The sequence below is a fragment of the Marmota flaviventris genome, chromosome 5, assembly GCF_047511675.1.
Source record: "Marmota flaviventris isolate mMarFla1 chromosome 5, mMarFla1.hap1, whole genome shotgun sequence".
Taxonomy (NCBI): Eukaryota; Metazoa; Chordata; class Mammalia; order Rodentia; family Sciuridae; genus Marmota; species Marmota flaviventris.
The window spans coordinates 151,448,042-151,461,978 of record NC_092502.1 but is presented as its reverse complement, the minus strand read 5'-3'; the positions used below and the strand labels follow the sequence as shown (position 1 = coordinate 151,461,978).

The window sequence follows — 13,937 nt, the reverse complement described above, 5'->3', positions numbered from 1 at the left end:
AGGAGATAATTTCATTCTAGATACAAAGTGGTCCTTTCCTAAAATAAGACCTCTTGTTTTTGGGGAAGACAATTTCTGGAAATACAGCCTGTGAAAACAACAATTCAGTCTCCACAAAAGTGCATCTGTTAGATCTACATGGCTATCCAGAAGTCAAATATTTGAAACATTATTTCTCCTTTGACAAATTTGCAAGGTTTTGCTAAAAATTTTAAAGGATATAAACTATTTTTCATATTCAAAGATCAAGAAATTAAGAATTTTCTCAATATAACATTTACTTAAACCTTGAGAGTCACACATGTCAAGGTGGGCTCTCAATGGAAAAGTGGAAAGATCTGATATTTAAGGGAATGGGTGGAAAAATTGATGAATATATATGTAGGATCCCTAACTAATGTCTTTTATAATCTGAAGTTCAATGTCCAAAGGGTAAGAGAAAACTTGGATTTAGGATCTGCAGGACTCATTATATCTCTCTCTAGAGGTCTGTCAATATTTGAGGAGATTTAATCAGGTAGGTGAGGCACAGATAAGGGCAGTGTCCGGGGGATGGTGCTGGGTGACCAGGTTACTCAGTGTAGGATGCTGGCCAGTGACTGGTGCACAGGGGACAGAGTTCAGTCACCTGGACAGTGGTCATCAAGACTTGGGAAGCGAATCAAGCTTGTAGGCATTCGTGTTTAGGGAAGAGTTCTAGTCCAGCAGGAAAGTGAACTGCAATGCCCAGGGAAAGCCCTCAAATGCCAGTTTCTATGGTTGCATACCTATTTCCAGACCTTCCCCCAAGTTCCCCCTCCACTGTAAGGAAATCTTAATTTAACCTTTGCACTTATCAGAACTGGAGATGGAGAGCATTAGTGACAACTGTAGGCCAGGACAGGAGAAGTCACCGGACAGGAGAAGTCGTAGGTCAGGATTTTTATGCTGATTAATTCATGTATTCAACAAACAAAGATCCTCATGGGAATGCTAGAGGAGATGGAGATACAGGGCTGAGCAAAACACCCTTGATGGATCTGAATATCTAGTGTCTCAAACCCACAATACTTAATTACATAGGTTATGCAATGGTTACTGTATCAGTCACTTGAAACCAATTAAATCACATCCATTTCAAACTCAATCTGGACTTGTCACACAACTTGAAAGACAGATATCATTTCAAATTCATTTAGAAGAGGGACACAGGACAAATGCCAGCTCCCTTCACACAACTCTGTACCCATCTTCTCAGTGAGAGCTTCTGTAAAATCATCCTGAAATATCTCTTCCAGTGTTGAGACATCATCCACCAGGCTGCAATATGTGCAATCCTACCATGGAAGTGCAATACAGTGTTAAGATTAGGACTTAGGCCATAACTTCTTATATAAAAAGAAAGAGAGATTCCTGATAAGTATATCTGATGAAATACTTTGGATATATTTTTAACAGATTGAGAAATGGAGGCCAGAGAAAACTGATTTGCAGCTGATGCTAAAGAAGTCTTCAAGCACCAGGGTCTCTGGGTACATCTAGTAGTCACCAGACAGAGCACCAAGGAATACTCTCTTTTGTATGACAAATTGTGTGATCATATTTCAAAGTGTGTCTATATTACACATCATTACTGTCTTTATGCTGCTAATTATAGATGATGAGAAGCCTCGCTCTGGGTTTGGAGATGACAATGTTGACAGCACTATTTAAACTCCCACGTGAGTGTTGCTGGAAAAGCCAACATGAGACTTCAATGTCTGGTGCTTGTGAAAAATGAGGGTGGTCCCTGAGAGTATGGCTGCTGGTGATTATACCTGATGACAAGTTAGGTAGCAAGGATCAGCAGGCAGCTATAGGACCTGGCTGGGTGGATCCAAGCTGCAAGAATTTCTACATAGTTGGCCTCTAGCCAGAGACAGACAAGCAAGTGTGTCTGTGAACAGCTCCTCTTTGCCAGCACCTCACACCAAGTACATCACAGCAGCCTCTTCTGGGTTTCTACACAATAGGACCCCCAGTTTGGACTACTGAACCAACGTGGTGTGAAGACATTTTGTAAACCACAACAGGTTTTTGTCCTGGAGAAGTTGAGATCTAAGGTGGACGACTATAGAGTCTATTGTGGGTATATGTGAATTGGGACTATTCATGGGTGGTCTCAGTGCTTCCATTTACTAATTAACTGAGACACAAAACTCATCACTCTCACTGCCAGCTTCTCGACAGGGTGAGTCATTCAGCTACTGTGTTAGCCCGGCCAACCTCCCAGGTTCTGCCCAGTGCATTTGCAATGCACAATGCATCCTGCTTTTATTTTATTGCATTCTGTGAGGTAAGTACATACTCTAGCAATGACAAAATGTTTGGGGTTTTGTCATGGTCTTGGGATACAGTCATGAATGTCCAGAGACTACAATGAAGAGGGAGCTGAGGCCTTTGTCCCCATGGGGGACCCTCACTCACAGTAGCCTAAGCCACGCCACAGCATGCAAAGATGTGGGACCCGGGCTGAGCACAGGCATGAGGAATTCTGGCAAATGGTGCTAAAGAAGGGCAACTGAGACACTTGGCTGTCACTCAGCTGCAGCATGGTCCTCACAGAGAACTGCTATCAAGTAACTATCAGCACTTCCCTGCTGATAGATGGGCTGATCTGTGTTCTAGGACTCCACTGTTAAAAGTGAGTCAGTGTTAATACTGACTCACATTTAACTAAAAGCGCAGAAGCTTAGAAATGGAGGGAGTAGGAAGGCACTGAAAATATCTAAAGTCAAAAATCCACACATTAATTGGGCTTTAAGTGTCCAATTAATTGCTATTCCACATCTCTCTGTCCATGGTCCACTTAGTTTTTACCATCCTTGTCCCATTTACACTTAGATTATCTCCCCTGTTCTATTATAATCATGTTTCTCTGTACCCATCCCTCTCAAATTCACTTTTATCCTATTACTAGTATTATTTCTGAAGTGAAACTCTAATAGTTCTATTATTTAGCTCTAAACTTTTAATCACCTAGGAGGTTCCTGAATGAATTATGTTTACTTCTCCGTCTTCTCTTTTGTAAACTATGAGTTCCTTAAAGTTAGGAGCATAAATTTAAAATTCCTCTTTGAATCCATAAAGGATAATAACTTGCTGGAAGACTGTTTTGTGTCATCATCTGCAAAGGTCAATGCTCGTATCTCCCTTTAGCACCATCCATGTAGCTTCACCTGGTCTGCTGTGACCTACTGAATCCCAATGTCAAAGCCAGTGTGTGATACCAGAAGCAAAGGTGACATACGATTGCTGATGTATCTGAACTTGTATCATGCATTAGAACAGATTATAAAATTGCTTCTTGCCCAGCATGATGGTTAACACAGCAGCAAACTAAAGCTCTGTGGCTTTCTCCTTTACTTCCAGTGATGCAGCAAAGCCTGGAATTATTCATTTTTGAAAATATTTAATAGAGATACCCTATACTTTCTATCAACTACAGCTGTGACTCTAATACTTTTTTGAAATAGCTTCAATACGTTTTGGCAATCTCTCAGGACTCTGCAGAGCTTCAACTGTAGTGGGGTAGGATTTACTTTAAAAATAAAAATTTCCTCCCTCTGTGCTGTAATTTCCGCTCCTTTAGCAACCAGTACAGAAGAGTCTTTTCTTTCAAATCAGTGATAGGTCAGTTTTCATAGAATTGGAAAGAGTGCTCAAAGATATACAGAAAATATTATTTTAGGGATCCTGGTTTCTTTAGAACATGACATTTTATTCCAAATATAAGTTTCTTATCTTAACTGGTATAAAATGATGCAACACCTTTTGCAGAATTACTGTGAAGAGAGCTATGATACTAATTATAAACTTTGCTTATAGGCCATGCCTAACATACATGTGCATGCATACATGTACATAAATTATATATACATGTTATACATAAATATTGTATATAATATGGTGTACATACTGGATCTCTTAACTCATGATAAATCCCTCGAAGGAAAAATCATTGTATTCCTCATGGCCTCCTGTTCAAGCTTTGAAAACAGAAAATTCTTGAGAAATACATATACATTGAACTTGTTGATTTAACTTCTCCAATATGTATCTATTAAAATACTTCAAAGCATCTTGACCATTTGCCTTCATCACATGATCTAGACTTTACAGCCATCCAGGCTCTGGTTAACTTCCGGATGTTCTTAATATGTCAGCTGTACTGAACTTCTTCCGGGAAGGAGTTTGCCTACTTCCACCATAGGTGGCTGAGGCCTAAGGGGCTCCTTAGTTGAAAGCTGATAGATGTAGTAAAGATATGTGACTTAGTTGATAATAGGCACTCCTTGAAAAACATCTACATCCATTGGATCTTTCTGCCTACTTTTCATTAGCAATACTTGAGGAGCAGCAATTTTGATAGGTCAACCTGGTAAAGTCCTCTAAAAATGAGGCATTGTTGATCATTCTTGATTTTGGAATAAAATCTTATCCCTGAGACTACCTAACCTGCTTTGAGGAGCAGATATAGAGTTTCATATTAAGAATGAGAGACAGAGATAAAATATCCATTACAATACTTTAGCTAATACAATGATGATACTGTTCAATGTTCAGTTCTCATTAAATTTCCCACAGGGCAATTAGACTTAATATAAAAAATACTCTCAGACCAAAAATACTACTAATCACTCATCTGCCCAAGCAAGAAAAACCCTTCTTGAAGGTTTAAGAGCCAATCTTCCCCCAGCCTACAGATCAGTCATCTTCTCCCAGCTCCTGGGCAACTTTTCTTCGGGCGATATCTTCACCATCTCTCTCTCAACAGTGCCACACCTTTCATTGATCAAACTGGATTTTAAAAAATGGCTAATGAAACTACAGTAATGTCTGCTTTTTAAAAATTCTCCACCTATATTTTTAGTCTGCCTTATACAAAGGGAAAGAAAATAAAAATAAAATGATTTGCTCCAGACCTGGCAGAAAAAGAAACACATGGCCCAGGAATGTCTTCTGAGATCGTGATCCATGTCATGTCACCCACTAACTTTGGCTGAACCTATTAGATAAGTGGCCAGAACTGGCAAATACACAACCACCCACATGCTTGGACAAGCTCACCTACACCTTCTTACATAAACATCATACCTATTCTTAATCCCTGGGCCATTTTATTCTGTAGTAACCCTCGTATTCTAATGAAATTTTAGTTAGTTCAACATGAACAAAAAAAAAATTTTTTTTTCTTTGTTTAGTTACTCCTTTTATATAACTACTGATAATATAAATGATTTGTGCTTATTATAAACCATTGACTTTCCTTATACTCTGATTTCCCCAAACAAAAAGGAAAGAAAAAAAAAATACTACTGACAAGCAAATATTAAAACCAGCTAAGGGAAGTAATGAGATCACCACCTTGTAGAGATAGCTGCACGCCTATGTTCACTACAACACCATTCAAAACAGTCAAGAAATGAAACAACCTAGGTGTCCATCCATGGGTGGACAGATAAAAGAAATTGTGGTACACACATACACAATGCAACATTATTCAGCCTAAGATAGAAGGAGATTCTTCCATTTGCCACAACATGGATATTAAACTAAGTGAAATAAGCCAGACCCACAAAGAAAACTATTGCATGATCTCATCTATTTGTTCAATCTAAACCAAAAAGGTCAACTATATAGAAATAGAGAACAGTATTACCAGGCTTGGGGGAAGGGAGAAGACTTGGGAGCTATAGGTAAAAGGAGACAAAATAGCAAATATGTAGGATGCACAAGTCCAATGATCTAATGTATGCTGTTAGGACTCCAGTTAATAATAATGTATCACATGTATCACATTCAGGAGTTTTGATACATGGTAAATTATAGCTGCTCTTGCTGCGGTGAGTATTGGTGTCTATCGGAAATGATGAACGTGTTAATTTGATTCCCTATAGTAACCATTTTATTACATGTATGTATTTTATAACAACCTTTTTAAAATCTTAAATATACACAATAAAATTTATGTTAAAAAAACAGCCAATGGTATTTTTTTCTTTACTTTTCTTATGAAGTTAAGGTTTACTAAACTGTTGAAGCAGCTGAGGTATATGTTCTCTGCAGATTCTCTAGGTCTGAAACGCAATTTGAGCTCTAAGCTCCCATTCAGGGATGCATTTTTTTTTTCAATTTCTTGTGCCATACTCTTCATTTCACGGGTTTTCTAAATTCCTCAGGCCTTGCCATATTGAGTGCCAGTCACCTTAGTGAAGAGAGGAGAGATTAAACCTCCATGAATTTGGAATAGCAGAGGATCTCAGTTTCAATTCTTTGGCACAGAACCAGGGTCTAAAACCAGCCATGGGAAAAGCTGTTGAAATGGAGCCTGCAATTCTCTCCACGTTTGACTTGCATAATGTTGACATTATAACACCAGAGAGGCCAGAAAATATTTTAAACAATTATGACTTCTTTCTATAAATATTTTGGAATTGCTTTAACAGATAAAACAACATATTTTACCCTTCTCGTTTTCTAAGTTACTCTGGACACCCTCAGCAGCTCCCTATGATGCATTTATTTTTGGCTTGAAGGTCATGCAGGACATCTTAAGGTGCTAAGTCTTCTGTTAAATTGTGTTTTCCAACATGGGTTGGGTGTGAAGGGAGTCAGTGACTCTCCAAGCAACAATTGAATTTGGTTTCATGGAATGCGAGAAATACATTGTTGTTGTTCTCAGCTGAAGCACAGGCAAGGAAAAAAATACAAGTCCTCATGATGATTTTTGAAAAAGTCCCCCACCCAATGAGCAGTTTTCTTTCTGAACCAAAAACAAAAAACCAAACAAACAAACCAAAAAAAAAAACCTCCTCTTGCTTTTCCCTTTCATAACTCTTCCCTGTTTCTGTTTTTTCTATGACACTTAAGTTTGAAAATATTGCAACTTCTCTACAGAAGAAGAGAACAAAAAAGAAGGGACAATTATAGAGACGGCCAAGGAAATTCATGATGCCTGAATATGTCGTTCAACTATTTCAGGTGTCTCTTCCCTCAAACTTAGCCAAATGGTAATCAGAGAGTGAGAGGTGAAATTCATTTAAAACCTGCAATTTCCTGTCTCAAAGAATATGATTAAGAGGCCTGAATTTCAAGCTCTGGAAATAGACAGTGATATCCTAAGTCACCGATGAGCTGAGTGATCAGTAAGTTAATAACCTTCACCACAATTTCCATCTCTCTCCCAGAGCCTGAGGACTGGAGACCTGGGTTGCCTTCAACATAAATGACCTCAGCATGTTATGTAGCATTTATTTTCAATGTAAAAACATCAGATGCCAAAATTGACTATGGTATTCCTCATAAAGCATTCACAAAAAAGCCCTCCCAGTTTATGATTTTAAAACTAAAACAAGTTTCCTAAGCCTTGCATTGTTTAATTAAATCACCCAAAGAATTTGGATTTAACAAAGTTTGGTGCTGTTTTATAACAGTAGGGGTGGGAATAGGAAAGCAGAACTCACCCTCATGCCCAGAAAAAGCATCGCTTGAGCCTGCCAGTGCCAAGGTCAACAGCAGCTGCCAGAGATCCATACCTGTGGGACCTGCAATCACAGAAAGAATATGATGAAGCCAAGCAACAAAAAGTAGACCGTTACCATGAAATACTGTTTAAAGACTGGTGAAACCAGGAATGCACTGACATATTGATTCTAAAATGAAGCCTGGAAACTCTTTCACGGCCCCAGAGTTTCCTACTGTCATACTGTTCATGAGCACAAACGACAGGTTGCAGTAAATTCTACTTCCCGTGGGTGCTCACCTCAGGAAATAGCATGGACACTAGAGATTTCACATCCTGGCTGACAGCCACAGAACCACCTCATAGCAAATAACCCCCACCCACTGCTTCAATAACAGGGCCAGTGTGGTTCACTTTAATTTGGTCCGGAAATAGAAAAAAATGGTCAGCAGTATCATCAGGCATGGGGCATCAAGCTGGAAAGGCTGTTAAAGGATAAACCAAGCAATCCACTGCAATAGTAACATTTCTTAAGTCTGTTTCCCAAGAATCAAATGAGTTTAATTAGCACTCAAAACACTGCTAATGAGCTATCCCAGAAAGGTGAGAAGCAAAAGAAAACACAGCATCCACATCGGTGGCACTTTCAAAAGACTCAGGAAGATTAAACACACCAAGAAGGATCAGTTCTGGCCTCCATAGACATTTGGAATCCCAAATGTGAGTTTCATCTCAAGCCGTTCAGTCTAATGAACAAAAGAGCAGAACAACATGCCTCAGTGAGCACACACCTTTATCTGGAAGAAATAAGCTTCTCTGAAATAATTAGCCATGGTTCCTACATCCAGGATTCTCTAAAGACAAGTTTGGATGGCTCAGAAATGAACTCTGCACACTGGCCTTTGTGGAGCTGTTGCGGCATTTGACGACTCCATGTGAAAACACCAGACATCAAGTGAAATTACCACAGCCTCACTGCTGTGTCTTCATTAAACGACACTATTTCCAAGTCACACAGGGATATCTGACCATCATCACCCTACCACCTCCTCCAGGGCCTCTATGCAATCTTAACAATAATGAAATAGCCCTTCTTGCTATCCCTAATCAGGCTGAAATGCTAGCAAGAATGTTTGTTTTCATGGGCTGGCAGGCATGGTCCTCTGCCAATTGAATAGATACAAAATGTCTAATATCCTATACTTTCATTTCTAGACACCCTATCATTGTTTATTGCTTCATACAATTTTATGTTCTTAAAATATTCTTAAGGAAACACATCTCTTTGTAAAGTCAGTATCTTCTTGCATCTGAAAACCCCTGTGCACACTCACTTGAATGAGAAACCCCCTCAAACACTGCCAGAATCCCGAGAACCAAATTAGGGGGAAAAAATCTGTTTTCACACACCCATAGCAGAAAGAGAGATATTTAAAACTGTCATAATCTCAAATGGGAGATGTGAACAGTTCATTGTCACCTGAAGCATCTCATAAAGACTTGAATCTAACTAGTGATAGAACCAGGAGGAGGCTAAAGGAATGTGGTTGGATTCAGTAATGCTAATTGCTTTATTAGAATCAAATGTCTCCATTCCTTCCACTAGTGATGGCTCAGTGGTAATGACTCCCAAAGAAGCACCCTCAATCCTCCCCTAGAGAACTTTCTCTAGAGCTATCACAACCCAGGCCAACAGATATTCTATTTGATTTGATTCTGTGCTGCTCCATCAGCTTTGCAGAGCTCCATATTGCAGCTTCTACATGAGAGAGCCTTCTTTATTAGGTTATAGCTGGGAGAAAATATCCTTAGGAAAAGACAGAGTGCCAACCGACACACAATTTTGGGAACTTGAATATAGCCAATGATGTATCATATGTGAGGAAGAGAAATCTCCCTTCCCCTTGTTCTTTTTGACCAGATTATCATATGTACCCATTACCCCAAGGTATAAGACTTCATCCAAAGAGCTGTCATAAGACACTCTACTTATAATCTAAGTAGAAGCAGGCATTGTTGAGAGGAATCTACCAAATTGCACCTTAGCTTAATAAGGTTTTAAGCTTGCAATATTTTCCTAGGGAAAATCCTACTTTAAATTTGTTGTGATATTTCTGCATTTTTTTTTTTACTATAGCCTCATGGCTACAGGGGAAAATGAGCTACTAAATTGAGGGGCTTAAAATTTGAACTAAATGACTGATAAGATTGTGATGAATAAGGAAAAGTGAGAGGGCCTGTAGTGAACTTTTATGGGCAAAATCTCAGTGTGAATGTTCTGGATGTGGGGATGAATTCTGAGTATGTTTAGGGTAACACTCAGAGGAGGCTAAGAAGAGACCAAGGTTCAGAATTGTGAATAAAGGAGATAAAATTGGATTGACAAGGTAGGACCAGACTGAAACAACATTTTCAACTCATAGTAATCAGAAACTCTCTAGAGGTTTTGGTACAGATGACATGCAAAAGTGGGTTTTCCTTAGGATAAAGTTGTCTGGCCAACCTTCTTAACCTAATTTCATTTGGGTACATTGAGGAGCTTTGGTGATGTCTAGATAAGGATATGATAAGAATATCACAAATGACTGAGTATTTGTGTAGATGAAAGATAGTGTGACAGAAATCAGAACTTTGGGATCTGAGTTTTTCAGTGGGAGGAGAAAGTCACATGACTATTTCCGATACTTGAGTATTAAAGACAATTATGGGACTTCAGGAAATGTTCAGAAATGTACAGTGGGAAGTTGAAGATAGGAGAAAAAAGACTAAATAAAATGAGATGACATTAATAAATATAAGAGACAGTTACTTAGAGATAATGAGGATTAGATGAATTTGATATGAAGACTATACTATTTTGTGAAAAATCCCCATATCATTTTTATCAAAAGCAGTATTAAAAATTATATTAAGCTACATGGGAAAAAATATGCCCATTCATATCTTGTTGTTAATTTGGCAGAAACAAAATGAAGTGTAAGGTTGGGAATGTAGCTTAGTGGCAGAGCAGTTGCCAAGCATGTAAGAGGCCCTGGGTTCCATCTGTACCACTGCAAAAATAAATAAATAAATGGAAAGTGGTTAAAAGCATTTTTAAAAGTGTGATATTAACATATTAATATATGGGAGGAATTGAATGATAGATTTAGGAGCCTGGAGTCTGGTTAATGCAAAGTCCAAAAGAATATCACAATGTTAGCTGCACTAATCAGTAAGTTCCCCCAAATTGTTATTTTGCTGATTTGGCTTTCCTGATACTGAAAAAGCAAGAGCCAATTTTCAAAATTCCAGCAGAGACAGAATGGCTTATATTGCAAAACCAAGACTCCAGTTAGATAACCTGATAAATGTGTACTTTCTGATGCTGGTGTTGATTACTAATAAAATATTGCAAAACTGAATTAATTGACTTCCTGGTGAAGCTTTTCTAAGAACTCAGCACAGAAAAAGAAGGGGCTAATACAAAATGGTGTCTGCAATTACCCATTCTTATTAGCCCCAGATGCTTATTTGGACAGTTTGCATTCACAGTTCATGTTTTTTACCTACTTTCTATGGTAGTGATCATTTGAAAATTGGTCAGATCCAAAATGCATTAGGTCAATTTATTTCCTTCCCATTAGTGAAGAAGGAAGCGTTCACAGACACTTTTTAATATAACCACAGTAATGTGCTGCCTAACAATGGGATAGGTTCTGATAAATGTATTGTTAGGTGATTTTATCATATGAATATCATAGAGTGTATTTCCACAGACCTCTTACACATCTATGCTGTATGGTGTGTGAGTGTGTGTGTGTAGGCCTAGGCCATTATGAATAAAACAACAGGGCACAATAAACATGAGACAGATGTGTGAGATTGCTGCTGTTGTGACCTATTTTTTTCATAAGTAGAAAGTACATACTTTAAAATAATAAAAAATAGATACATAACCCAGAAACAGTCATTTATTATCATTATCAAGTGTTATGTGCTACACATATTTGTGTGTGTTGTCCCTTTATATGACAGGCAGCTCAGTAGATTTGTTTATACTAGCATTGCTACATACACATGAGCAGTGCATTATACTAGGGCAGCATCACAGCTATGGCATCTCTGGGCAATAGGAATGCTTCAGCTTCATTATAATAGTAGAGTACCATGATTATATAGAGAGACTGACATTCACTGAAAATACTTATGTAGTACATGACCATAATTTTATTGAGATTGTTCTTCTCTCTTACATCAAGTAAGGAATAAAGATTGGGAATTTTAAATGTGCACAGTGTTTACTGTAAGGTTTAAGTGAAAAGGGAGTGGTATATACAGTGGATCTTTTACCAAACAAATAAGCATGGATAGTTTATACCAGTGCTGACCAATTCAATTACCACCAGTCACAGGTGGCTATTGAGCACTCAAAAATGTGTCTAATATACCTGAGGAATTAAACACAAATTTAAATTATGTTTAATTGCAATTAATTATTCTAATTAAGCACTTAATTAAGTATATTCAGAACTGATAGGGTATGTGAATCTGCTTTTTTAGCTGTTCATTTTATGAACTCTAAGATAAAATATTTGTGTTGGAAATTTACTAAATTGAGATGGGCTGTAAGTGCAAAATACATACATATTTTTGAATGTTTAGTACAAAAATGACTGAAATGAATCTCAAAAATGTTTACATGGCCTGCATGTTGAAATCATAATTTAGACTATTGAGTTAAAAAAAATATATTGTTAAAACTGATACTCCATTTCTTCTTGTTTTTTAAAAAATGTAATTAGTTGAAAATTTTAAATTACACATGACAGCCCAATTATACTCTTTATGGTTTGTATGTTTGTATTAATATTAACATTTCAAGGATATTAATCTGTGTTATGCTCATATGATGTTAGCAGCTTAATTTTTAACAATGATAACTGAATAATTTTTTTATTTCTAAATCACATACAGTCGTTACTGGCATGTTTAGAGATCCTCCCAAATTCAGAATGGTGGTGACAGGAAGATTCATGGAAGCTTCTGGTGACTTAGTTTGATCATGTTTGCAAAAGGTTCCTTGGAGGGATTCCCAGTGCACATGTATACTATTCACATTATGTTTCTCTTTGACTCACAGACAATGATACATGGTGAGTGTTTAATACATTCTCCTTGAAATTGAAAAAAGGGCCATGATTTGTTGTGTTTGCTGATATTAAGCTACCAATGTGAAGACAGTGTGAGCTGGATCTGTTACATCATTAGCTGGGAAGGCAAATAATGCTAGGTTCCATGTGCAGTATTAGGTACAAAGATTAAGCAATCTGCTGATGCTGATACAAAATGTATGAGACAGTGCTGCAGAATAAATTCTGACAACATGATTTCACTTGATGACATCTGATCTACTGTCAGAGAATCACACTTAGTTAATAATCATTGAGAGAGATACTTTCCAAGGCTACAGTGACTACCTTGACCTTCATTTACAGAAAAGGTGAGCTCAGGGGTTAACTCAAGTTCTGGAGTCAAAGAAAGCCAGGATCAAATCTTGGCTTTATCAAGCCTCAGTTTCCTCATTATTAATATGGAAATGATAATAGTGTTCTTTCTCATAGAAAAATCAGGATTAGATGAAACAATGCATTCAAAGACTTTTGTATACCCACTGTATATCTCCAAAAAGAGTTAGTTATTAGAGTTTTTCTTTTAGTAGCAACAAATAGTCTATTAATATCTTATTATGTTTCCATGGGATAGATTGGGAGTGGGGCCCCCATTTATATATCAGGGGAATCTATGCTGGGGATAAAGCAATCAACAAATGTTCAATTCTTAAATCATGCACTTCACAGCAAAGAGGAAGGCTCTTCATAAGGTACTGTGCCTGTCTCCTAGGATAATGAGTTAGTACCATCTTAAGATAAGGCAGGAATGTGCCCATTAGGTATTTAGGCAATTGTACACTTTCTTCATTGAGATCCAGCTGCATGGAAAAGACTAAGGGTTGATCCTACTCCATCACTTCCCCATTTATTTTAATTAATTTTTATGCTGCCATTACAAGGTTCCAGTAATTTTTTTGTGTGAATCATGGATTTCTAGAACTGAAAAATTGAGGACGAATTCAACAATAATAGGACTGACTCTTCCCAGGAGAACTCAGACAAGGCATTTGGGTTACAGAAACTTGAGTCTCCTTGTAGATTGAAGAGAGGAAGGACACTTCAGTAGCCAAATGCTTTGTGCTGCTTCTTTCATGGTATGCATGATTATTCTGTTCAGAGAGGAACTCTCTCAATATGTGAGACATTCTGTTGAAATCCAGTAGGACCCACATACACTTTACAATACCTCACCACAATTACTCCCTACGTATGATCATTAGTTCACCCAGTCTGATTCACTTGGTGCATTCATGAATTCACAATTCAGGGATAACTCACATGGAAAAGAAAAATCAATCATCACC

The 13,937-nt window shown here is 37.7% G+C and overlaps 1 protein-coding gene across 2 annotated transcripts in view; it reads right to left on the bottom strand.

The window, feature by feature from the left end:
- Ghr (growth hormone receptor) overlaps window positions 1-13,937 on the bottom strand; it is a 251,170-nt gene that overhangs the window by 137,315 nt on the left and 99,918 nt on the right. For both annotated transcript variants that reach the window (XM_071612700.1, XM_071612699.1), the window contains exon 2: window positions 7,485-7,565. In XM_071612700.1, the coding sequence (XP_071468801.1) occupies window positions 7,485-7,554 (70 nt within the window). In that variant the 5' untranslated portion in view covers window positions 7,555-7,565. The remainder of the gene's footprint in view (window positions 1-7,484; window positions 7,566-13,937) is intronic.